The sequence below is a fragment of the Podarcis liolepis genome (assembly GCF_965112155.1).
Source record: "Podarcis liolepis genome assembly, chromosome: Z".
Classification (NCBI taxonomy): domain Eukaryota; kingdom Metazoa; phylum Chordata; class Lepidosauria; order Squamata; family Lacertidae; genus Podarcis; species Podarcis liolepis.
Window position 1 is genome coordinate 21,288,348 of NC_139570.1, and position 25,007 is coordinate 21,313,354.

The 25,007-nt window shown below is 43.2% G+C and overlaps 1 protein-coding gene across 2 annotated transcripts in view; it reads right to left on the reverse strand.

Moving 5' to 3' along the window:
- Positions 1–25,007, reverse strand: part of LOC310698004 (connector enhancer of kinase suppressor of ras 2-like) — a 314,798-nt gene that overhangs the window by 243,404 nt on the left and 46,387 nt on the right. The window contains exon 1 of one of the 2 annotated variants that reach the window (XM_083484632.1): positions 2,416–2,524. The exons of the other annotated variant lie outside the window; for it this stretch is intronic. Coding sequence (XP_083340758.1) covers positions 2,416–2,425 — 10 coding nt within the window. The 5' untranslated portion in view covers positions 2,426–2,524. Of the gene's footprint in view, positions 1–2,415; positions 2,525–25,007 lie in introns of those variants that run through there. 2 annotated transcript variants of the gene reach the window in all.

A 25,007-nucleotide genomic window follows, 5' to 3' on the forward strand; every position in this document is an offset into this window, starting at 1 on the left:
GCAAGCCAACTGTGCATCAGTAAAATACATTACAAAAATACATTGTGTTAAGAGAAGATTGCTTTGCAAAACTTTTAGGCAAACTTGTGCTAAAATGCTCAATTTCATGAGGACTTTTTAAAGAAAAAAAGCAAAAAGTACCTCAGGTTACAGATGCTTCAGGTTACAGACGCTTCAGGTTACAGACTCCACTAACCCAGACATAGTACCTCGAGTTCAGAAGTTTGCTTCAGGATGAGAACAGAAATCGCACGGTGGCGGCAGTGGGAGGCCCCATTACCTAAAGTGGTATCTCAGGTTAAGAACAGTTTCAGGTTAAGAACGGACCTCCAGAACGAATTAAGTTCTTAACCCGAGGTACTACTGTAGAAGATGGAAAATTAGAAACTGAGGGAAACTGGCCCACTCAGGTGTGAGAATCTATTATCCTTCTATCACAATTAAGACTAGTACAATGTACCACAAGAAGTATGGTAGAAATGTGTATACAACAACTCAAACACACAAAATTATCCACAAGGTTACACATTAACTCACAAAACATATAACACACATGTTGTTAAATATGGAACTTGTTGGGCCTGCGGAACTAGCAAGTAAACTTCAAGCACACAGTACAGAAGACATGATAGATTGATGGATGGATGGATGGATGGATGGATGGATGACGCCATGATATTTCTGTGAAATCTCCGCCCAGAATGCAAGGCAAATGAACCAGAAGCATCTGAGCAGGGCAATGTCACAGAGAATGGAGAGATGCCCAACCAGCCAGAAGATAAAAGGTGGGGGTGGTGGCATGCCAACTGCTGGTCCGGGGGGGGGGAATGTAGAGAGAAAGCAGGAGAAAGCGACAGAAGGCTGGAAGTAAAGGCACCCAAAAACAGGGCAGCTGACAATCTTAGCCTCAAAGAAGCAGTACCCAGCAGAGTAGAAGAGCAACATGAGGAAGTTGGGGGTGGGAGAAACACCCCAGTGTTGAATCAATGAGGGGGAGGAAGGAGTGTTGGGGTCAGCAGGGTCTCTCTACACTACAGAAATCAGAAGCATTTCTGGTCAGTTAAGTTGCTGGAATAAATACAAAAGGCATTTCATGATGGCAAGTATCCCAAGCTCAGTGGAGTTCATCAGGTGGTATATGGAGATAAGAGACACCCTGGTGTTCTGGAGATCTCTTGGACTTGTAGGCTCAGGTGGATTTAGGGGGATGCGACTTGTTCAGTCACACTGGGCTCGGAGCCTTGGAGGTGCCACCGCTATGATGTACAAGGAAAGGTGGGGGGCATCAAATCTGGGTGACGCTGAAATTTGAGACCCCAATATCTGCCACTGCTTGTAGGCCTTGCAGAGAAAGAGTTCACATCCATTTTACAGAGTACACTGGTGAGAATAAAATTAGTTCCATGGGCAGTGAGTGAATCACTGACAGAAAACTGAGTCAAAACAAAGACAGAACAGTAGATCCATCAAGAAAAGTGAACCAAGAAGCCAAAAACCACATATCAACTTTGCCCACATGCATTTAGGCTGCAATCCCTAACCCTGCTTACCTGGAAGTAAGTCTCATTGAATTCAACAGGATTTACTTCTGAATATACATGGTTAGCATTACACTGTTGGTCAAGGACTTGAGCATGCACACATACTGGCAGGATGGTTATGGCCTAATAAATATGCCCACGCCTTTCATTTCCTTGCCAGAACATTTTAACTGAGGTCCTATCTATGAATTTTGCCTCCCCCGTGAAACAAACTGCAATATTCCTGGAACAATAATGTAGCCAAGAGTGATTCAAAATGCAAAGAAGTGATTTATTTGGGGAATAATGAGAAAGATCCATACAAAGCAGGAAAGTAAAAAATTAATGCTTTTAAAAACTCCCCGACACGAGCCTTTAATTTGTCTTGATATTGTCAGTTTAGTAGAGGGGCCAGCCTCTCCTGTCACAACCAACACACTCAGGATTACCAGGTCAAGCGCATCCCAAACTCTTGAGTTTCCAGGGCCCAAACCTGAAAACTAGGGCTGGCCCCTGGTGATGTCATTAAGCAATGACAGTAACTGCTGAGAGTAAATCATTAAAATAAAAAACAAGAAGTATTAAAAATGAGCAACTATGTCGCTAGCTGAAAATTAAGACACAAACCTTAGCTAAAGGGATGTTCCTATGAGCTCCATCCCTACACAAAGAGCCTAGATAATAATTTGCAGTTGGCTGCAGCCGTTGTTATTACTGTTGTTGTTGATAAATGGCACTCATCCACCTGTAGATTCAAGCCCTTCACCTGCCACCTGGACCGGAAGACAGGCAAACCTGGAGACACTAGGTCAGTCCTGAAGATGGGGCAACCATACCTACCCACTCCAATTGGCCCTCCAAAAACTTGGTATTTTACAAAAAGTAGTAAGCCTACCTGTGGTCATAGTTTCGAACAGCTTTCAGTCCAGCTTTTCCCTGAGTCAAAGTTTTCTTCCGTCCAGGCTCCTTAGACTCAGTTTGCTTCTCAAACAAACTTTCCTACTCAGAGGTAGAACTGCTGGGAAAGGGGAAAGATCCCAGCAGAGGGGGCAGATGGGAAATGGAGTTCCTGGCTCAGTGTTCTATTATGTTCTCTTGTTCTTTGCTACAGAGAAGGGGGAACTTCCTGTGATTTCAGTGCTGGTACCCAGCTCTCAGCTGTGTGGCAGCAAGGCTCACCCCACATAAAGTCCTTGTGTAAGGGAGCAGATAGATTGTTGTTGTTAAAATTTCTATGCCACCCTTCATCCAAGGATCACAGGGCGGTTTACAATATAAAAGCACACAAATGCATAGCATAGTAACTAAAAAAAATAACTCCACGCCCCCCCCAAACACAGTTTAAAAGGCCATAGATTGCTTAATTAAGCAAAGGCCTGGGAGAAGAGAAATGTTTTTGCCTGGCATCTAATAAGAAAGGGTGCATATGTTAACTATTCTTTCCTGTAAGCTCTTTTTAAAAATAAGAAAATTAATGCAGAGCATTTTAGTAATATCACTTTGCGCAGTATAAAAGCTTATAATTAAAATATCAAAACAGCAATTGTTTTCACTGCAAGTGTACTGAAAGTCATTAGTATGATGTGACTTGTGTAATGTGCACACACTGTCAACCACAGAATTCATTATAAATCATTCCCTGGACAGATTCTAATTAACTTCCCGAAAGAAAAAGAGAGAGAGAAAAGATTCCTGTTATAGTTAGAATGAAATTATGTAAAAACTTTCCTGGTAGGAAATTCTCTCCAACAATGTTGAGAGCTCTCCTGATTTGTCATGAATGAAACACAATTACTCATTTCAAAATGGGAGCTTGGCTTTTATAGCTCTGTACAGAAGAGTGGAAAGCTAAAGAAACAGGTAATCAGTGAGAAAACAGAGTACTAAATTGTATTATGATTGAAATGTTTAGAATTCACACACTCGTAAGCAGCTCACTGGCAGAAAGATCATCTCACCGCATTGGTAAAATAAATGAGATATCAGCAAGAAAGTTACTGTCCAAGCATTCTTGATGCACAAGTTCATTAGCATTATCCCCTTGATCACATTATTAACAAAGTCTGGAAATGTATTAAGTCATAATCAGAACATAATCATAAAGAACCTCCAAAAAGCCAAAAGTGTTGTGGCTGTTCATCTTCACATCAAAGTCCATTTGAAGCAGACATTCACTGTAAATGCACAAACTGCAAAAATAACATAAGAGTATGAGAAGAGCTCCTGGATGAGGCCAAAGGACCACCTAGTCCACATCCTCAGCTCACTGTGGCTAACATTATTTTGCTGTTGTTATTTATTGTGACTTTTTAGTTGCTTGTTCCCCAAAGGTCTCCAAGTTACCTACAACCATGTTAAAAACACAAATACATATTTTATCATAAAGCAGAACAAGAACAAGAACAAATCATGCAGGACCTGAGAGAAATAGCACCCTCCTGATTTGTGATTTCTAGCAACTGGTTTCAGAGGCTTACTACCTCTGTGTGCAGGTGGAACACAGCCATTGAGGCTAGTAGCCACTGAGAGTCTCATCATCCATGAATTTGTTTAATTCTTCCCCAAAGCCATCTAGTATATAGATGTATTAAGCTTCTTCCAAGTGCCAAGGCTTCTTGCGAAGAACTTTAGTTAGCTGGAGTGCTAAGTGTGGTTCTTGGGAGTAGTCTAGGGTGATGGAAAGGTTGTTAAAACACATGGGAATACAACTACAGAATTAAAAGTGGCATCATATCCAAACAGCTTTGACTGGAGCCATGTTGATATCTTCTAGTCGATGTGTGGGTGAGTGGTGGTGGTGGGGTTTGGGGAGCAGGATTGCAGATGCCCCACAGTGTTCATGGAAAGGTCTAAAATGAACCTCTGTATGCCCAGCTGTGTTCTCCATATGATCAGGAAACCTGCTTTTCCTGGTCTCCTGATATTTTCCCTTGGCCTAGAAGCAGTTGAGCAATTTGGATATGCAGAGTCTTAAGGAGAAACTGAGGTCAAGTTTGGTGAGGTAGTCCAAGAATAGGCATAGTCCAATAGTAGAGTTGAGTCCTAAACTTAACCCAGCTCTGGTGCCCTGGAAGCCTCTGACTCCATGATCAGATCTCTGCTGGATCCAGGGGTCAAGATACCCTGATCAACACATGGAGATTGGTGGGGTGTTGGGACAAGAAGAAGCATGCCTGCTCCCCACACCTCTGCACATGAGTGTGCATGTATTTGCTGTTTGAAGAGCATGCTTCCATAAGGGTGGACAGATCCATCATTGTTGGATTTCGGTGACATTTGCTGGTGGCTCACATCTCCATGACTAATTGCAATTATGATGTGTTTCTATCAGCAGACATAATCTATTGCAGCAAAATGTACTGGTTCCTATAGCCCCTAGCAATTACTTTCAGACATATTTAATTAAAAATAGTACCACAGGATTTTTTATTCTTCTTTTTAAAGACCACTGGATAAACGCCTCATTGTTTTAGGCATGCTTCAGTCTTTACCATAAATGATGTACATACAATTACACAGCAACAGTTCATTAATTAAAACCATAATTAAAAGCACACTGCAAGAGTGTAACTTTGATTAAAATTAGCACTGCCTCTGTAATTTTATTACAGAAACATGTATCTAGAGTGACACTTGATATGTGAAATGCAAGACCAACTTTCTGAGTTTTGTGTCACTTGAGTAAACAGAAAGTATTTTACCTGATTTGTAAATGAGTCATTCAGAAAAAGGAGGCCCGCTTTGTGTTGGCATTGTTAAGCTGTTTGGTTTGTGTATGATGCATGTTATTTCTATGCTTTGACTCTAAAATTTCCAATAATCCAAATATGAATTAAGAAGCCTATTCCACAGCTTATAAATACAGTATACACAGAGGGCTCGCCCCATGCTTTCTAGGCAGAGGTCCTCACATTAAAGTGCCAGATAGAAGCCCCCTCCCCTTTTCCTTTTGCTTTGGTCCCAGCGTTTTCCCTGCAAAAACCCGCTCCTTTAATGGAACAAACAGCAATTCAGGTTTTCTGTGGAATTGTTTTCAGCAGTAAAGAGCAAGTTTTTGTGGCAAACCCCCCCCCCACAAAACAAAAAGGCACTCAGACACAGTAGTCTGTAGTACAGTAAAGAAGAAGAGGAAGAAGAGGAAGAGGAAGAGGAAGAGGAAGAGGAAGAGGAAGAAGAAGAAGAAGAAGAAGAAGAAGAAGAAGAAGAAGACGACAAAACAAAATTCATTTGGCCATTAAGTGCACTGAAGCTAGGCTTCCGCAACTTTAAAGTTTGTAATAAAGTTCTCTTACCAGACTAAATTTTATCTGCATTACAGGTATATAAAATGCTCCATTGTCTTCTTCTGTACCTCTTAATGACATATTAAAATACAGATATAATGCTTTTCCTAAAAGGGAACACATAACCAAGCTCAAGCAAAATGCTTAAAAATCCCACAGGAAGCAGCAGCAAGGCCTTTGCGTGAGATCAGGTTGAATGCAAGCTCTTTCTAAGAGCTTAGGTATAAATGAGGCTTGCAATTTTACTTCAACCTACTGCCTGGGGCTCTGCACTATGACCACAGTGGCAAAATACATTCAAACCGGAATTAAACATGCAATTGGGAGGGGGGAGATGCCCTCAGAGCTGCTTGCATGTCTTCTTCACCCTCCTCTCCACTACTCCCTTTGACAGCTGCAGATCACTCTGGGTGGACCTGATCTAAGCTGGGGTGACCCAGGGCTGCTGCAGCCAAATCCTGGGTCAATCCAAATCAGTCCAATTTGGTTAGATATATGGGGTTTGACCAGAGCCCTAGTATACCCTAATAACAGAGTGATTGTATGTGTGGAATCTTGAAATTATTGCCTGTGTGGATCTTTATGTAACAAAAATGGTACCATTTACACAGAAGAAGGAGATATTATCAGGCTTGGGAGGACCACATGGTTTGCAGAAGTATCCCCCCCCCCAAAGAAAACATCCCAAAGGGTTTACCTCCCCAAATAGGTGACTGAGGAGTGAGCATAGTTGTGGTTGCAGAATGTTAATATTCATAGAATCATACAACTGGAATAGCCCACAAGTGTCATCTTGTTGAACTCCCTGCAATGCAGAAATTGTTTGCCCAACATGGGACTTGAACTCACAACCCTGAGATTAAGCGTCTCATGCCCTGCTGACTGAACTATCCCCAGGATAGTCTGAGTATGTGAGTATTGGATGGGTAGAAAACAAAAGAGAAAACTGGGGGGATGGGGGTGGAATGGAGCTTGCTAGAAAAGGAGTGGAACTTTGAATAGGAGCCTTCCTCACTTCAATGTTTTGTTACAGGTCCCACTTGTTCCCCTGAACACATTGTGCAACCCACTGGTCCCTTTCCGTGCTATCCAGTCCATCCTTTGCAATTGCTAGCTTCGTAAGGCCCAGTTCACATGCTGAGCAGGCTCCAAATGAGAGCATAAATAAGAGGCTGGGACCACTGGGATCACCTGTGTGGAGGCACGTACTACATGAATTGGCACTTCCATGCTGAACATACATACAGTGACCACAATTACTCTGAATGGCAAACCTTCTCACTCTCTTTTGCAGCCACCCCTGAAAGAAACATTGAGATAGCAGCAAATGTTTTCCACAAACCATACCGCCTCCCATTTCAGCTCCGCCTAAGTTTGCTGACTCAAACCTGTGGCAGCTAATAATAATAATAATAATAATAATAATAATAATAATAATAATAATTTATTTATACCCCACCCATCTGGCTGGGTTTCCCCAGCCACTCTTAGCGGCTTCCAACAAAACACTAAAATACAATAACCTATTAAACATTAAAAACTTCCCTAAACAGGGCTGCCTTCAGGTGTCTTCTAAAAGTTTGGTAGTTATTTTTCTCTTTGACATCTGGTGGGAGGGCGTTCCACAGGGTGGGTGCCACTACCGAGAAGGCCCTCTGCCTGGTTCCCTGTAACTTGGCTTCTCACAGCGAGGGAATCGGCAGAAGGCCCTCGGCGCTGGACCTCAATGTCATCTCATTTCAACACCTGAGCTGAAACAGGAAGATGCCAAATCCTCGATGAGATCTCTTGAAATCTCACCAGAAATCACTGCATTGCAACCCTGGTGACAGGAGCAGGAGGGGTGCCCAGGGGGTCACCACGCCACCACACAAGATTCTAGTGTGCAAGGCAGCTGCTTCAGCCCATTAATGGGTGAGCCAGCCCTGAGTCCAAAACACATGAAGACTGCTCCTTCCTGCTTCAAGAATCCAAACTAAATGCAGCATTCTTTGAAGGAGTTCTCTGGAATTCCAACTCAAGGCCATTTTCTTGGAGCAACAGTGGTGGAAGAGCCCCCATGTGCACCAAGGAAAGGTCTGGCGCAAGTACTTAACGCACGTGCAGCTGCCCCCACCCCCGAAAAAAAGAAGAAAAAGAAGAAAAGAAAACCTTCATTGGCAATTCATCTGAAAAACATTGGCTCAGCAGATTTGAATGCTCACTCCTGTTGTATTATTAATGGTAGCTGCTTCAAGTGTTCTTTTCCTCACATCTCTCTGGGGAAGTGGGGAAGCAAAATAACAGATTGTTAAGAGGATGAAACCAAATTAAAAAATAAAGCACATGGAAATGATTTGCTCTTGGTATGGATTCGGGAACTTAAGACAGCACACAGCAGAGCACAGCAGTAGCACTGCGCTGAGTGTAAACCAGGGCAAAATTATGCCTACAACCAAATCTATTGACAGCATATTTAAGTCTCTGAACTTTTTAGCACAGATGGGCTGGATTGGCTGGAGCACTTGCATTTATGTGTGAGGGCGGGGGGGGGGGAGAGATTTGTAGATATGTGGCCTCTGGTGTTTGACAGATGAAAATGGCCACATTTTCTTTTTCTAAAACAAAACATTTTCTTTTAAGGTCTTTATAAAAGGGAAAACTATTGCACTAATATCTAACACACATGCCCATATTCCTTAAATATGAAGCATTGTATAATTAATGATCCCTCTTAAAAAGGTGGATGGTTTCGTTAACAGCTGTGATGCACCCAGATAGAAAGCATTTCTGTAGCAGACCAAAGGTATGGCTATAAGTAAATGTTTACTACATTTGCCTAATTCCAGCAATTAAGCAAAGGGGCCTATCTTACTGATAAGACTGGATGCTCTCTTTGACTCAGAAGAAGCTTGTCAAATGCCATAAAAGCTGCAAACTGATGTTGGCATCACTGCAGTGTCGCTCAATGCGACTATTCATCCTTCCTTTGATAGCTGGGGTGAAGCGGTAATAAGTGAAATAAGCATCAAACCTGACAGATGAAATTTTTGTATTGCCTTAGATTTAATTGGTTGTCTGTTGGGCCAGTTCACACATTCAGTTACGAGTCATGAAAAGTTCATTAATCAAATACGTGGGTCAATTGTCCCACAAAGGGACAACCTTGTCATCCTTTTCCATGGGGACGACTTTACAACAGGCTTAAATAGAACTGGCAAGGAGATTCTCAAATCGTTTGCCCCAGGCTCAGAAGCCCCACTGTCTGACATGTTCACAAGTGGCTGAAAGAGTGATCATGAGAGGCAGCTGCTGCTGTTGATTATTTTAATTGCCTCAGTTTCACCCACCTCCATTCTCCTCTTCCTCTCCATTTCTTGCCTCATTATTCTCCCTTGCAGCTGCACCATTTATTGACATCTCCCCACCCTTTCTCTCCATCTTCGTTCCCTAGGTGGACCGGCCATAGCTCAGATATAGAGTATCTGCCTTGCAAGCAGAAAATCCTAGGTTCAACCCCTGGCATCTCCAGGTAGGGTTGGGAGAGACCCGTGCCTGAAATCCTGGAGAGCTGATGCCAGTATGTGTGGACAATACTGAGCTGGGTAGACCAATGGTCTGATTCGGTATAAGGAAGATGCCTATATTCCCTTGTCTCTCCCCTACCCACTTCATCCATTAAGTCTTCCCTTTTAACTGGGCCCACCCACTCTCCTCTTCCAGCCAAAACATCCAATTGCTTTTGCCTTCTTCCGGGTCAACGTGCACATTCCTTTCAGTGTTAGCCCTGCAGTCAATCACAATGATGCTGATGTAAATTGTACAGATGCCCTCAATCAACACTTAATTGACCATTAAGGAGGCTGCAGCCTCCAACCCCCAATTTCAGGTGACAAGTGTACAATTTGTGCACATAAGACCTGAGTTGCACAAATTAACAGGTGTACACTCTTTCACACCAAGACTTGCATATGTTATATTCTGTTGGAAGCAACTCAGAGTGGCTGGGGCAACCCAGTCAGATGGGTGGGGCACAAGTAATTGTTGTTGTTGTTGTTGTTGACAACTTAAACCCGTGTTCAGTTTAGCATGTGAACAAGCCTAGAGGTACTTGCATTGCAGCACCACATCTTACACTGAAGCTCTGTGCTGACTTCTTTTTTACCAGTGGCTTATATAAACTTCTCAAGTTTGTTGAACTGCAATTATGCAGTTCAGTTGGGGGAGTAACACAAATGAACCTATGCTGCAGTTGGATTTATGGTGCTCTGAATCACAAAGTTATATTGACCTTATGAGTCGGAAATCCAATGTTTGGCCATGGATGACGACAGGCTTGAAAGATAGCTTTTTGCCAATGTTCACAGAACAAAAGGACTCTCTCTCCCCACCCACCCTTGATTGTCTGAGCCAGATGTATAACTTTGACCCAGTTCCATTTACTCTTGGCCTCAGGCTCAGGGTAGACAATCTCCTGGACAATCCGCTATTGATTAACCCCCTCAAATATTGTTAAATCTTATATTCCCTTTTTTCCAAATCACCCAGAAAGATAAAAGTGTACTCTTTGATTCTCCTAGTATCCTTAATGTGTATAACTAATTCAGTTAGGTAGCATTGGTCCCTAGAGCAAGTTGCCTATATTGGCTTTAACCAAATCTGCCTGTTTCAATTGGACCTTAGATACCAAGGCAAACAAGATTAGTATTGGCTAAATGGCGATATGACTTGTAATGTCAACAACCTCAGATTGCTAGCAGTTTTGTGCTCTATCTGTTGTGCGTGCTCGCTCTCTCTCAGACCCCTGGGCTGTATGTAAAATAGGGCTCTGTTTGCTAAAGTCCCCTCCCCACCCCCACACACTGTGCTTCTCACTTCAAGCCACCCCTAGTTCAAATCACCACTGATTCAGGCAAATATTTCCTCCTTGGGGGCAGAACCCAACTTTCTGTCTTGACTTTAGACCAAGTTGCCAGTGGTACTCAGAACTCTCTAGGTGCTTTTGGGCTACAGCTCTCATTCATCCTTAATGACTGACCAGGGGCTGATGGGAGTTGGAGCCCAACTACATCTGAGGGGCACCATGTTGGCAACCCTTGCACTGGTGGCTGGTGCTGATGAGAGCTGGGGAGGCTCACAGGTTTCTCTTCCCTGCCCTAGATCAGAGGAAATTGTAAATAACCTCCCTCCTTATGATAGGCCCCACCAGTTTTGGCATTCCACTGGCTCCTGCAAGCATTCCAATGAACAAAAATTGTGATTTTATTAACTGTTTTAATCACCATGCTTTTAATTGTTTTATTGTCTTTCTAAATTCAGGCTTTAAAAAATGTTATTGTGTATTTTAATTATTGACTTTATAGTTGTGAACCGCTTAGGATATAGATGGTATATATATTAATTTCATCATTATTATCAACCTGTTGCAAAATAAGCACTGCTGGTAGTGGTGGACTTTTGATTGCTAGAACAACTGTCTCATGCTTCATCTGGGCATTTTGCATTTTTCCTGGCATACGGAGGATTCCATGCAGCCCCTATATGTGTTGGCTAACTTTGCAATGCACCTTACTCAGTAATTAAACACCACAAGGTTATCTAATAGGACAGCTTGTAGCTGAAGACCTGTATATTTTTATATTTAGTGGAAATGTAATTATTCCATTTGACAAGTTAATGAAACTTGTTGACTCACATTAAGAGTGTTATTTTTCAGGATATTCATTCTGCATCCAGTCATCTAGTGACATTCATTTATATTGACTCAAATAAACCTTTCCAAATATAGTTTTAATAAGGTTCGGGTAGCAGAGGATGTCAGCAGAAAGGTAGAGGTATTATAATTGCCTCAAAACTATAGCAGCAGCAACCCAAAGCGTTTTATTAGTTCATTATATTATTAAAAAGTTTGCCCTTCTGTGTGACAGTTAATAAAGAAAGCTGGTACAGAAGAACAAAGCTGCACCAGATACTGTCCCTGTTTGTTTTAACAAGCATTTGCACTGCATTTCGTTTTTCAGTTTTAGGGCACAATCCATTGGTGCCTGGGAGAATATGCCAGGGCCATAGGATCTGGTGAGTCTCCATCTCCATAAGTGAAAATGAGGCACACCCTTAGAAGCCTTCTTCCAGCTGACATAGGAGGACTTCCACCATGGGCTGTGTATCTGTGCTCTGATGGCAGAGAACACGAAAATGCAGTGTTTCCTGGACTGAACAGGTCAGACTTGGGATCCGCTGGATCCAAACCCCATCCATTCCCCAGACACACATAAGAACATTGGAAGAGCCTAATGGATCAGTCCAATGGCTCATCTATCCAGCATCCTGTTCTCCCTGATGCCTGTGGAAGTCCTCAAGCAGGAAACCCAAGCATAGGAGTTTCCTCCCCTCCTTTGGCTTCCAGCAACTAGTTCTCAGAAGGCTGATGCCCCTGACTATGGCGGTAGCGCATAGCCAAGGTACTTGGCCCTGACAACTGCAGTGAACAAATATTTGCAAACACAGGTTAATAATGGTGCCACATTTGTCCATGACAGTTGGAGGGCCAGGCTGGGGCCACAGGCCTCCATATCTACATCTGGAAGTGAAGAGTAGCTTCTCCAGTCTAAGAACCCTGAGGTCAGTTGCCTAATCTGGAAGTTATCAGCTAGATAGGGGAAGGGACCTGTGGACAGGTGTAGTCAGCACAGAATCATTGTGATATGATTATAACATGATAATATGATTAAACAACATTGTGATGTGTTTGTAATATAATAAGGTTTTGATTTGCATTTTGATTTTTTTTAATAACATTGTGATATGATTATAACATTGCTTTCATCTGCTTGTTATATTGCATTTGTGTGTATCTGTGAACCACCCTGGGAACATTATATGCTGAAGGTTGGCAAGCACATGCAAAAGAAGAAGACATTTCAGGGTAGGGTGGCCATTTCGGAAAAATGCATCACACCAAAAAGACAAAAGGGGACACCAATTTTCATGTGCTAATTCATAAGCATAAAGGCACATTTAGAAATAATTGCTATAATTTAAATAGAAGCACAATTGTCATAGGGAATAATGTGATCAGATAATTGCTGTCCCTGCTCAGTCTGCTGGCCAGGTGCTAAATGTTGGCTACGATTGTCTGTCGGTTGACCTCCCTGCCTTTTGTCCTACCAGTCTAAATGGTCATCCAGTACCTGTTGCCTTGTGGACTTCTTTCCAGTTGTCTTATTCAAGCTCAATTTCTCCATCGAGCCCAGCAACATCTACTCTGACTGGAAGTGGCAGCTCCCAAGTTACCAGGTAGATGAGCACTTTCCCCAACACCCTGCTATGTGGTGCTTTTAACTGGGGAGAAACTGGGGGTTGAATCTGGGGCCAGAATCTCTGAATCAGGACTTTTTTTTCTATTAAAAGAAATGCTTGAGGTACTCTCATTTTGACTCAAGAAAATCACCATTTTATAGTTCAAATCAGGGAAAATAAATACAGTAAATGGACAAAAGTACAAAGATTCACAAAATGTTTAGGGGTATGCATACCCCTGTGTACCCCCAGAAAAAAGCACTGGTCTGAATGTAGCCATTATTGTTGCTGGGAGGTGATACAGCACAAGAAAACTGGGATAAAAAAATAAGCCAGATCAGTTGTGGTATATGAAGTGATGGGTCTCAGCAGGAAGTCACGGGATGTGCTCTGATTGGAAATAAAGCAGTGCGACCACCAGAAAACTTTTGCAGGCACAGAAAGTATGGAAAGCAGAATTGGATGGGACTGCCCTGATAACATCATGAGCACAAATACAGTGGTACCTCAGTTTTCGAACGTCTCCATTGATGAACATTTCTGTTTTCAAATGCTGTAAACCCAGAAGTAAATGGTTCTGTTTTCAAACTCGCCTTGGAAGTCGAACATGCCATGCAGCTTCCGTATTGAGTTTTCCATATTGAGGCTTCCGTACGGAGTTTTCAGTTTGCGAACATTTTGGAACACGAACAGTCTTCCTGAACGGATTACGTTCTCAAACTGAGGTACCACTGTACTCATGAATGTACACTAAAAAGGATGTGTGGCCCAAAGTCAATCTGTCTCATGCAGCCTTTGACCCAAGAACCTACTTCTCATGTACTGCTGTAACAAAGCCTAAAGCAGTGGTTCCCAGAGCTGCCCCCCCCCCAACCAAATTGCAGATGATCTTGATGGGCCAATTAATGATTTTTCTGTCTACCATAGCAACTTCGGTGTGCTGTGCTAAATATGTGTGATTTGTCACCACTATTTTGCCAACCAATCAAGTCTTAATTCACAGGGAGAAGATACATGGGCATACTTTCATATGTGTGTAAAACCCTCTTCACATGCCAGCTGAACACACAGAAATAGCTACACACAATGGCAGCAGGATGCAAGGCTAGGCCACATGTTCCTGATACTTCCCACGTATTCTTTCAATATGTGAAGGGGCATCTGAATGGGGGGGTGTATTTCTCAGCTTAATTTTGAGGATAACACGGGATGGGAATCCCATGTACACATTCCTTGGAAAAGTCTAGGAAGAAAATGTTAAAAGAAGGAAGGATGGAAGAATTACCTTTTAATCTGCAAAAACAGAGGGATTCTGTTCAGCAGTTTAAAGTCTGTATTTTGCTGAAAGGATCTGCTCTTAGATGCATGCCACACACACAAACTGAATGTATTAAAGGTACAAGAAGCATGCATGTTGCATAAAAGTTTCCCAGTGGGTGATGAATAGGCTGCAGAGGAAAGAGGTCACTTAGGTTTAGGAGATGGTGTCCTGTGTCCAGAGCAAAAAAAGAGAAAGAGAATGCTGACATTTCACCTGCACTGTCAACAAAACAAAGCCAAACCAGCAATCATTTCAGTTCAGAATCTGTCATTTTACTACTACAGTGATTAAATCTGTGGTTCTTGGCTATTACTGTAAGTCAGTTTTATTGTGCCGTGTCTTCTCGCTCACCATAAATATGAATGACATCAAAAGGAGTTGCTGCTTGAGTGCCCACCCAAAAAAACAGAAAGTCTCCATCTGCACCATACATTTAAAGCACCACCAAACTACTTTAAACAGTCATGGCTTCCCCAAAAGAATCTTGGGGACTGTAGTTTGTTAAGAGTGCTGAGAATTGTTAGGAGACCCCTATCCCCCTCCCCAGAGCTACAGTTCCCAAAGTATTTTAACAATGTATCTCTCCTTCCAGGAAGCTCTAAGAGGAGAATAAGGGCCTCTTAACAACTCTCAGCAATCTTAACAGACTACAGTTCCCAGGATTCTCTGGGGAAAGGCATGGCTGTGTGGTATGATACTGTTTTAAATGCATAGTGCAGGTGGGGCCTATTGAACCAGGAAAGTTGGAGAAGTTAGTTAATATGGTAAGCCTCCAACATAGTGGGATAAATGATTAGATTAGACACAATGTTAGATCCTGTTGGTGGTTTGGGGTTTGTTTGTTTGTTTTCACTTGGTTTAGGAAATAATTCTAAATCTCAACACCTGACAAAACAATTGTTCTAAGAGCAAAGGTGATTGGTTGAGAAAGGTAAAAAGGAGGGGTTTTTGTTTGTTTTTTGGTAACTGCTTGAGTCTGCAGGCTTTAGGCCTGCTCTCAGGAATGCTTCACTATAATTACTTGGTCATATACATGCACTATGAAAGCCTATTTTTCTTTATTCTCTCTCACTCTGTTTTTTTAATTGAACATATTGCCGAGCCTAGAGCTATGATAGCAATCTGCCATGTGGCTGATTGAACTGTTTCGACAACTTTGGGCTTCATTTGTTGCACTGCCCAGAGAGCATTTTGACCAGGCCATAGTGACCTTTAGGCACAGACATGCATTACTTGTGCTCATGTTGTCAAATACAATAGGGCCACACCACTAATTATATCCCAAGGTTATGCAGCTTCCCTCAACATCCATGCACAAGGTGTTGATTTCTACAGGAGGGAGATCTATGCGCATAGGCTTCTCCAATACCCAGAACTCTGATTGCATAGGTTTTCATGTCCTACAGGAAGCTTGCATACATAGAGATTTCTCTTTGTGTAGGCTTTCTACTGGTAGATGTGGATGTTGTGAGCAGAGGAAGCTATGTGACTGCCCAGGTCCACTGCAAAGTTTGTCACCCCCAGTAGGCAATGTCTCAAGCAAGAAGACATTAGGTAAGGCAGTTATCTGAAGCAGGGTGGATTCAGCACCATGGACAGTGCTGCAGATTTTTGGGCCAGAAAGCCTTGGAATGAGTTCAGGACCATGGCTAGAACCTCTCGAGCAAGAAACAGTTTGCTCGGGCAGCAACTGCCAGAGTTTTATAGACTGGCCAAGATGCCCCATCTGAAGTTACACTTCATAACACTGTATCTGACTAATGTAAAGGGCTTGTTCCATAGTTGCTAGCTCCCTCCCAGGATGTTCCCTGTGTTTGGAAGGCCAGGAGGCAGAAACAACTCTTCCTTTGAGCTGCTGCTGCTACTGCTGTTATTGGAGTCTCTGAAGGTTCTCAGTCCAGGGCTATGGTTTTGTGGGCAAGCAATCTTTCATGTTAGTGATACTGTGAAGGAGCTTCCCATCAGACCCAGTCAGTGGTCAGGGATGAGGGACTTGTAGTCCAAAACATCTAGAGAGTAGCAGATTGAGAAATGCTAAACCATGTGAGCAGTGGCTGTTCAAGATTCCGGGCAGAAGTCTTTTACATCATTTGCTATCTTAGATCTTTTAGAGTGGTATGAATCTGAGAAATTTGTCAGCAAGTTATATCTCTTCCTCTGTAGCTCTACAAAGCATAAGGGTTTCCATAGTGTGCTTTAGTGTCTTAAAGTTATGTGTACTTTTTTAACGGTTAATTGGCACTGTGGTCCATGTACACAGTTGTCCCACCTTCAACGACTTTGCTAACCATTTAGGAGCATCAGAAGCTGCCTTATACTGAGTCACAGCAAGGGTCTGTGTAGCTAAGTATTGACTATATTGTTTGGCAGTGGCTTTCCAAGGTTTTAAGCTCAGGTCTTTCCCAGTCCTAACTGGGGGTGCCAGGGATTGAACCAGGGAGCTTCTTAATGTAATGCAGTTCCTCTACCACTGACCTACAGTCCTTCCATGAACAGCACCAGGAAAGAGCTGGTTGTTTTCCCAGTTCTGATCATGGGCTTCCCAGAGGAACCTGGTGGGCTGCTGTGGGAAACAGAATATTTGACCATGTGGGCCTTTGGTTTGATCCAGCAGGGCTCTTAAGTGTGGTGTAGTGGTTAAGAGCGGTAGTCTTGTAATCTGGGGAACCGGGTTCGCGTCTCCGCTCCTCCACATGCAGCTGCTGGGTAACCTTGGGCCAGTCATACTTCTCTGACGTCTCTCAGCCCCACTCACCTCACAGAGTGTTTGTTATGGGGGAGGAAGGGAAAGGAGATTGTTAGCCGCTTTGAGACTCCTTAAAGGGAGTGAAAGGCGGGATATCAAATCCAAACTCTTCTGCTTCTTACATCCCATTTCCTGTTTGTTTGTTTGTTTGTTTGTTTGTTTGTTTGTTATATTTCTATATCACCCTTCATTCAAGGATCTCAGGGCAGTTTGCAATATAAAAAACTTAAGAATACATAACATAGCAACAAACAAAAACAATAAACCCCAGTCACATCTTAAAGGCCATTTTGTTTTCTTTACAGAGTGGATTTTTAAATTTGTATTGAGGAGAATGATCGTCACACTGCAGAATCAGGTTTTGTACCTCATTGGGGATTTGGCCTCAGTAAATGAGTGCCTCCTTTGCAAGAAAGGCTGCTATATGTTGGAAAAAAGCATGTAGGCACTATTGCTGCAAATTGGCCTGGCCTAGGTATTTGAAAACATGAGAAATGCACCTTTATGTAAGTTTATAATGTGACTAATTTAAGAATATGCCACTGCAACCACCCAAAGAAGGACCGGGCCACGTCCTGGTTTTCCTTTCAGAGAGGGGTGTTTGGTCCATTGCTGTCACTGTCTGACACCAGCCCTGTCTATCCACTGTCTGGGGATTGAGATTTCACAAAGTACTCATCTGTTTTCTAGCCTGTCTAAATAAGAAAAAGAGGAAGCACAGGAGGAGAGGGAAGCTCCAAGCATATGCTTGAGGGGGGGGAAGACAATTCTGTAACTTGGAGGGCAAGAATTTTGTCCACTATCACTGACTTCAGTGAAGGACTCTTGGTAAACTTCCATAGAAGCCCAAGGCACTCCAGACCACCTTTTGAAAAAAGCACTGAGCTAGAGAAAGAAGTTGGTGAGACACTAGGGTGAATTATGAATCGGAGCCAGGATTCAGCATTTTCTACACAATGGGAGTCATTAGTGCAGGAGATTTAATGACCCTTTGTATGGGTCTTGCAATCATGATGGTGTTCAAAGCTGGCATATGGCTTTCATTGGTAATGACGACAAACCATCTACCGGAGCAGAATTTTGGCATGTCAGCCATTCCCGGATTCTACTCGGCAAGGGTGGAGGCAGTTTTGTAAGAGTCATTAGCATTCTGCCTCTTGCAAAATTAATGTAGAAAACAGCCTTTGGAAAACAAATACTATCCTGCCAACTTCAAATGGGAAATTAGGTCACTAACTCAAGAAGCAACATCATTAGCTGGCTCTGCAAGTAATATTTTTTATTTTTTTGGTCTTTCTGTCAGATTAAACAGTAATGGACCATGAGATTCGGCATCTGCAGTCTTCATGACAGAATCCTTACCATTAACTGTCTGCAAAAGACAACTGTTTGAATTCGTTCTTAGGGTAAATAGCTAGGAGATCAGCAGCAGTATGTCAAATCAGGACCACGAAAGAGCTGTGCTGATCACGCTTGAAACAAATCAAGGTTAGCATTCAGGGTGGGGGTTGGAAGTATTTTATGGTACGATGATTGAGGAATTCAGTTCCTATGGATTCCAATGTCAGCTGCCCTGATCCTCATCTCCTGGACTAATGCACATAAGAAAAATAATTATCCTTTAGATTTTGCATTTTTCTGAACGTTGCAATTCAATTCTCAGCTTTTTAAAAACATACCAAAGTGCATTTTGAAATGCATATTTTAAAAATGTATTGAATTCCTTATTTAGCAGTGAGAACTAAATTACTCTCACTTGCTACACCAGCCATCCTCAGCTTGGCACCTCCAGATGTTTTGGATTTCAACCTGGATTTCTGACAGTTGACTATGCTACCAGCATGACAGACTCCCTGCCCCTGGTGTATTGGTAACACACCAAACATAGCCACAGTCTTCTGAATTTTGCAGCACCGTTCTCCAGCCAAGTAATGTGTACAAAAATGCAAGTAACTAGAGCAAAGCATGCATAAAAATGCATATATTAGTTAAAATACAAAATACGAAATGCATTACATCAGAGAAAATTAATTTGCAAAGTTGTGTATGTTAGGCAAAATGGCATATGAACAGGAGAAATTCCCCCTAAACTGATGTTGAATTTTTATAAGGACTTAAAAAATAAATTACAAACTGATGTGGAAAATTCAATGTAAGATTGGGGGGGGGGATGAGAAAGTGAGAAAAACCAAAATGGACATATTTACTCATCCATAACTGCATGAGATGGACTTTTGGTCAGATCCAGCAAAGTCTGCTCTTATGATTTAATTATCTCAGTTCAGTTTCACCACAATGGATGTGAGGTTTCAGGGGCTGTAGGATGCAGAAAGGGGAAGGGAAAGGGAAAGGGAACAATGATTTCAGTTGCTGCAATTTTATGCACTCTTACTTGATCAAAGGGGCTTACTTGAGGGTAAACATGCTTAGCATTGGGCTCTGAAACTATTTATTTTTAATTAACTCTTCGTGAATCATTTTATCTTTATTGTGCTGACCTAAATACTAAACAATTTGCAATGTATGTATGCTGGGGAAAGAAAGAGAAAGAGAGGAGAAGAAGGAACTCTTCCTATTTAGTCTCTGTAATTGGGTCCTTTGTTTGATCTTGCATTTCACTTTCCCCCGTTTCGAGACTCCTTGCAAGGATTAGACAAGCCTCTTCCAGTCTAACTTCAAAACCGACTGACAGCACTAAGACTTGCAAGGCTGTTTGCTTCTCTCGAGCAATGCCACCCATTGATCCATGAATAAATGTTCTGGCTTTAAGGCACATCGTGGCTGCAAAGCTATCCCTTCACATTTCAAAAAGAGAGACATAGAGAACTTCTTGTCTGGTGCCTGCTGTAGTTAGAGGGGGATGTCGGAAAATGAAAGTTATGGTGCATGCATGAGCTTCAGCTTTCTGTCCTACTTGCTCCAGCAGCCAGTTTTTGTTCTTGAAAGAAAGGAATATGTGCACATATAAGGCTTGATTTCTGGTTTCACATGTGCACATTTAAGGCTTGATTTCTTTACATTTTGATTCTTGTACACTGGAAGCCTGTCAATGGAATGTGTGAAAATTTGACTCCATGATAAAGCACAGTTGAGCTTAGCAAGATCGAAGGTGATTTGCAGGTGTTATCTGTGATAGGTTAGGGTTGTTGTTGTCTGGTTGTTTAGTCGTGTCCGACTCTTCGTGACCCCATGGACCAGAGCGTGCCAGGCAGGTTAGGGTAAGCGATAGGTTAGGGTAAGCGATAGAAAATGGCTAAATTTAAAATGTGGCAATTTATTTTGCAAGGGGGAAGCAAAGCAGGGCAGGAGGGCAGAAGAATTTAGTGAGTGGCTCACTGTTTGCAGAAGCAATCAGCCTTCTATTTCTTCTTCCTCTTTGTTGCTACCTCTGATGGTCATAGCAGCAAAAGCAAGGTCCCCTTCCCCAGTGACCTGGACACCACTGGCCCTTATACACTTTACATTTAAGGGTTAAAGGTACTGTGAGTTGTTAGGAGACTCCTATACCCCACCCCCCTCAGAGCTACAACTCCCAGAGCAGTTTAACAATCCCAGAAAACACTGTGATTTGTGCCACCTCTACAGATTGTAGAGTAGATGGTTCGGTGTCTTACTGAACAGCATCACTTCTTCTGTGGCATAGAAATCTCCCTAGCACTAACATTGCTTAGATGATGTGATTATTCCCTTGCTTTCAGTTTTTTTCAGCAATATGGTTTACTCTGACTGCTTGTATTAGTCAAATAGATGATCCAACTCAATCAGGCATTTTGTAGTGAAATGTGTTGTGTGGTGCACAGCCCGTCAGGTTAGACAGTTGTGGCAACATCACTTAGTGCAAAAGAGAGAGATGGCAAAATAAACAGAAGGAAACAATTTCACAAGGTGTATTCTTGTGTGTGTGCGTTGGTGGAAATCACTGAAAATTATTTGCAACCTTTGACACACACAAAGAATATGTAAGTCATTTTGACTCAGCAACAGTTATGTATAAGCAAGTTAAGTAAGACTTGCAAGACTCCAACGAAGAAACTTTTAAAAATTGGGAGTAGATTGTACCACTAATCCAACAATTACATGGCTGTTTTATAGCCTATTGTTTTGCACGCTTAGAATATTAAACATTATAATAATTGGTTCTTATAGGAAGCAGTAAATCTTCGAAGCTCTTCCCCAACATTTACTAAATAGCTTGCCAAACATGCATGAAAGCTACATTTGAAGAAATTGCTAATTACCAATTCACTGCACAAGCCACTACGACTTCTTAAGAATAATCATGTAATTAAGCAGCTTCTCAAAATGTTTAAAGGAACTTTGTCATATCTTTAATTACATAAAACTAAAAACAGTGGTGTTTTATAGCAGCATAAGAGAAAGCTCTACTGTAATTGCCCAGAGATGTAAAAAATAAAGAAGCTGTTATGTTTTCTCAAATGTTTGCACAAGTGCAAAATTTTGAGCAATTCTCTGAATTATTCATTGCTCCATGTGACAGCAACCTGATGACTTAGAATACTTCTAAGTATAAAAGTGATCTGTGTCATGCATGAGAAACATTTTTTGTACCTGGCTCATGTCATGAATATGATCAAATAAATTTCTACTAGGGCCAAGAAGATCCATTTCATTCCCCCCTCACTTTGTTCACATCCCCCCTGCTCACTTAGTCTTGTTTTTCTCTTCTGATGAATATTGCTTAAACTAACATTTTAAAATGAGCTCAGGAATTGGAACTTGTACAGGTTCAAACGTCTTTCAGATACTTGCATTCATCCACATCTTCTTCTACACTACACTACCAAAACAGGCGTGCACATAGATGAAATACAGCCTCCCCCCAAGGCAGTATTTTTTTGGTCATAAGTTTGAATCAAGATTCCTTTTGTGTACTGTTTTATTTAATGATCCCTCTGAAACACATCTCTCTAATTTCAGAGGTTCAAGTTGCTAAGAAGCAAAAGCAAAGGAGAGTGATTGCTTTCATGCCTTGTCTGTCGCTTCTTGGAAGCACCTATTTAGTCACTGTGGGGGGAAAGGATGCCATACCAGAAGGACCTTTGAACTGATCCAGTAGGACTTTTATGTTCTAAAGGTGAACAAGGTACACCAAGGAAAGATGCTTTCAAAACCAACAGTTCAAGAGAGCTTGATCAAATGAGCAAAGCCAAAATGAATCATCTGAGCAAACCTCAACTAAAAGTCTGAAAATGGTCTCTCCCCTCCCCCCCCAAGCCCAGTGTACAATATCTTTTATCCTCTACTTCCACAGACACCATTAAAAAAATTGAACAGATGAAGTTTCTCTTCATTTTCTGCAAGTGATCAACACAATTATGCAATTAACTCAAGCTAATTGCAATATCTGTGCATAGCACCCATCAAAGGCAATGTGCCAATCTACTTCATAAGCCACCACTTCCAAGTTAGCTACAAACAAGCCCAGGACTTCATTGTCTGACAAACAAAAGAGAATTAAGATAGCAATTTCTCATTCAATTACGATCTCCCCCCTGTTCAACAAGGCTTTTGTAACCTGGATCAAATATGTCTTGTCAGAATATTCTTCAGGTGGGTTGTTCTCACTTAGTCATAAATTTCAAATTGTCAAGCAAATGAGATTAATGCTTCTGTCCAGCAATCAACTGTGTTCAGATAATTTCTTCCTCGATATAGATAAATATAGATTTCCACCCTATGTATAAATCCCCTTCATTTATGTAGATTCCCAGCAGTGAAACAACAGCACTGATTTACAGAAATATAGACGTTTTATTTTGTTTAGCAATTACAGCCAGCATTGACTTCTTCACACAATGGGTAATTAATTCGCAGAATCTTTCAGTGACTTAGATCTTTTCTTTCTTCTGTTTAAAAAGGATTAGCCAAAATTGTACAGCATAACTAAATGGAACCTTTGGGTTCCAAAGCAACATACCTTTTAATATCAGGTGGATAGGGCCAAAGAACAGGGAAGGACTTTTGTCTTCATGCCCCATTTGTTTCTCTGGAGCTTCCAGTTGAGGGGTAGACAAACTAGGGCCCGGGGGCTGGCTCTGGCCCAATCGCCTTCTAAATCCGGCCTGCAGACGGTCCAGGAATCTGTGTGTTTTTACATGAGTAGAAGGTGTGCTTTTATTTAAAATGCATCTCTGGGTTATTTGTGGGGCATAGGAATTTGTTCATATTTTTTTTCAAAATATAGTCCAGCCCACCAAATGCTCTGAGGGACGGTAGAGCGGCCCCTGGCTGAAAAAGGTTGCTGACCCCTGTTCTAGGGCAGTGTTTCCCAACCACTGTTCCGCGGCACACTAGTGTGCCGCGAGATGTTGCCTGGTGTGCCGCGGGAAAAATTAAAAAATTCGAAAGATTTTTTTTTTAAAAAAAAAGTCAAATTTTCGATTGGGGCGCCGTCACTAGATGACCCCTGGGGTTCCCTCCCTCCCTCCCGCTCTGCGCCTACCTCCTCCTCCTCCTCCTCCTCCGGGGAGGGCCTTCCTGGCTCTCGGCCAAGGCTTGGCGGCTGCCACTCACTCACTCGCTCGCCCACCCGTCCCTCCATCCCTGCACCCGGCCTCTCCCCCTCCGTCCCCGGCGCGGGGGCTGCCGGGATCCATAGTCCCCTCGCCCTTGGGCTCCGCGCCCGCGCGGGGTGCGCAAACTACGTTTCCCAGCGTGGCCTGGCGGGCCGGGCGTTTTGTTTGAAACGCTCTTCTCCCGGCCATGGAATGAGCGCAGCGGCGGCGGCCGGGCGGGCAGGGGCTCTTCCGCGCAGACCCCGCGCAGCCTGCCTGCGCCCCCGCGGAGGCGGAGCGGCGGAGGCGGAGGCTGCCCCCCAGGTAGGGCTGCGTCGGGGGTGTGTGTTATTTTTGCAATGCTGCATCCGCGCCGGAGGGGACGCATCGGACCGCGGGGAGACCCCTTGGCGGGCGTGCAAGGCAATGCTTGCGTGCAGGCATTGCATGGAGTGCAGTGCAATGCAATGGCAACGCGGCGCCCTGCATGCATGCATGCAACTTCCACTGGCGCTCCGGACTTGGCAGGTGAGGGGGGTCCCAAGTGGGCAGCAGAGAGAGCCGGGAGGGCAAAGGGGAGCCAGGGGGGAGCAGCGCTGCTCCCCGAGCCGAGCCCGGGGGGAAACTTCGGCGTCGTTGTGCCAGGTGTTGGAAGCGGAGGCTGGCGGGGGCCCCTCACCTGCAAAACCTGGTCGCCTCTCATATATTTCGTGCATTGCATTCATCACCCGCTTTCTCCTCCAAGGAGCTCCCGGGGGCGCGCGTGGTTCTCCCCGTGTTATCCTCGCAACAACAGCCCTGCGAGGTGGGTCAGGCGAGTGGCCCAAGGGAGCACCCAGGGATTGTCCTGGCCAGGTGGGGTGATTTGAACCCTGCTCTCTGCCCGGTCTTTGTCCTCATTTAGCCCCCACATGTGCATGACTGTGCATGACTGAGGTTTTCCCCCCTCGTCTTGGCTATGGTGTGAGTCTGTGCTGTTAATTAATGGGGTTCTGCCTTCGGAGAAGATGAGCCAGCCCTCAAGGAGGTGATTATGTAATTTGCTAGGAATTCATGTCCCTCCTGGCGTGAAGCTGCGCGCTGACGTCACGGGGCTGTAATGGTGGTGTGCCTCGAGATTTTTTTCATGAAACAAGTGTGCCTTTGCCCAAAAAAGGTTGGGAAACACTGTTCTAGGGGATCACTACTGGCAACAGAATGCTGGACTAGGAGAAACTATTGTCCAAATCACCAGGGTGACTTGACCCCAGAACCCAGCAGTGGCCTGGACACAGGATCAAGGCTATGGTGGTGCCAATGGAGGCACTGAGCCTGAGCACCATCATTGCGGAGATGGTCTCTTAG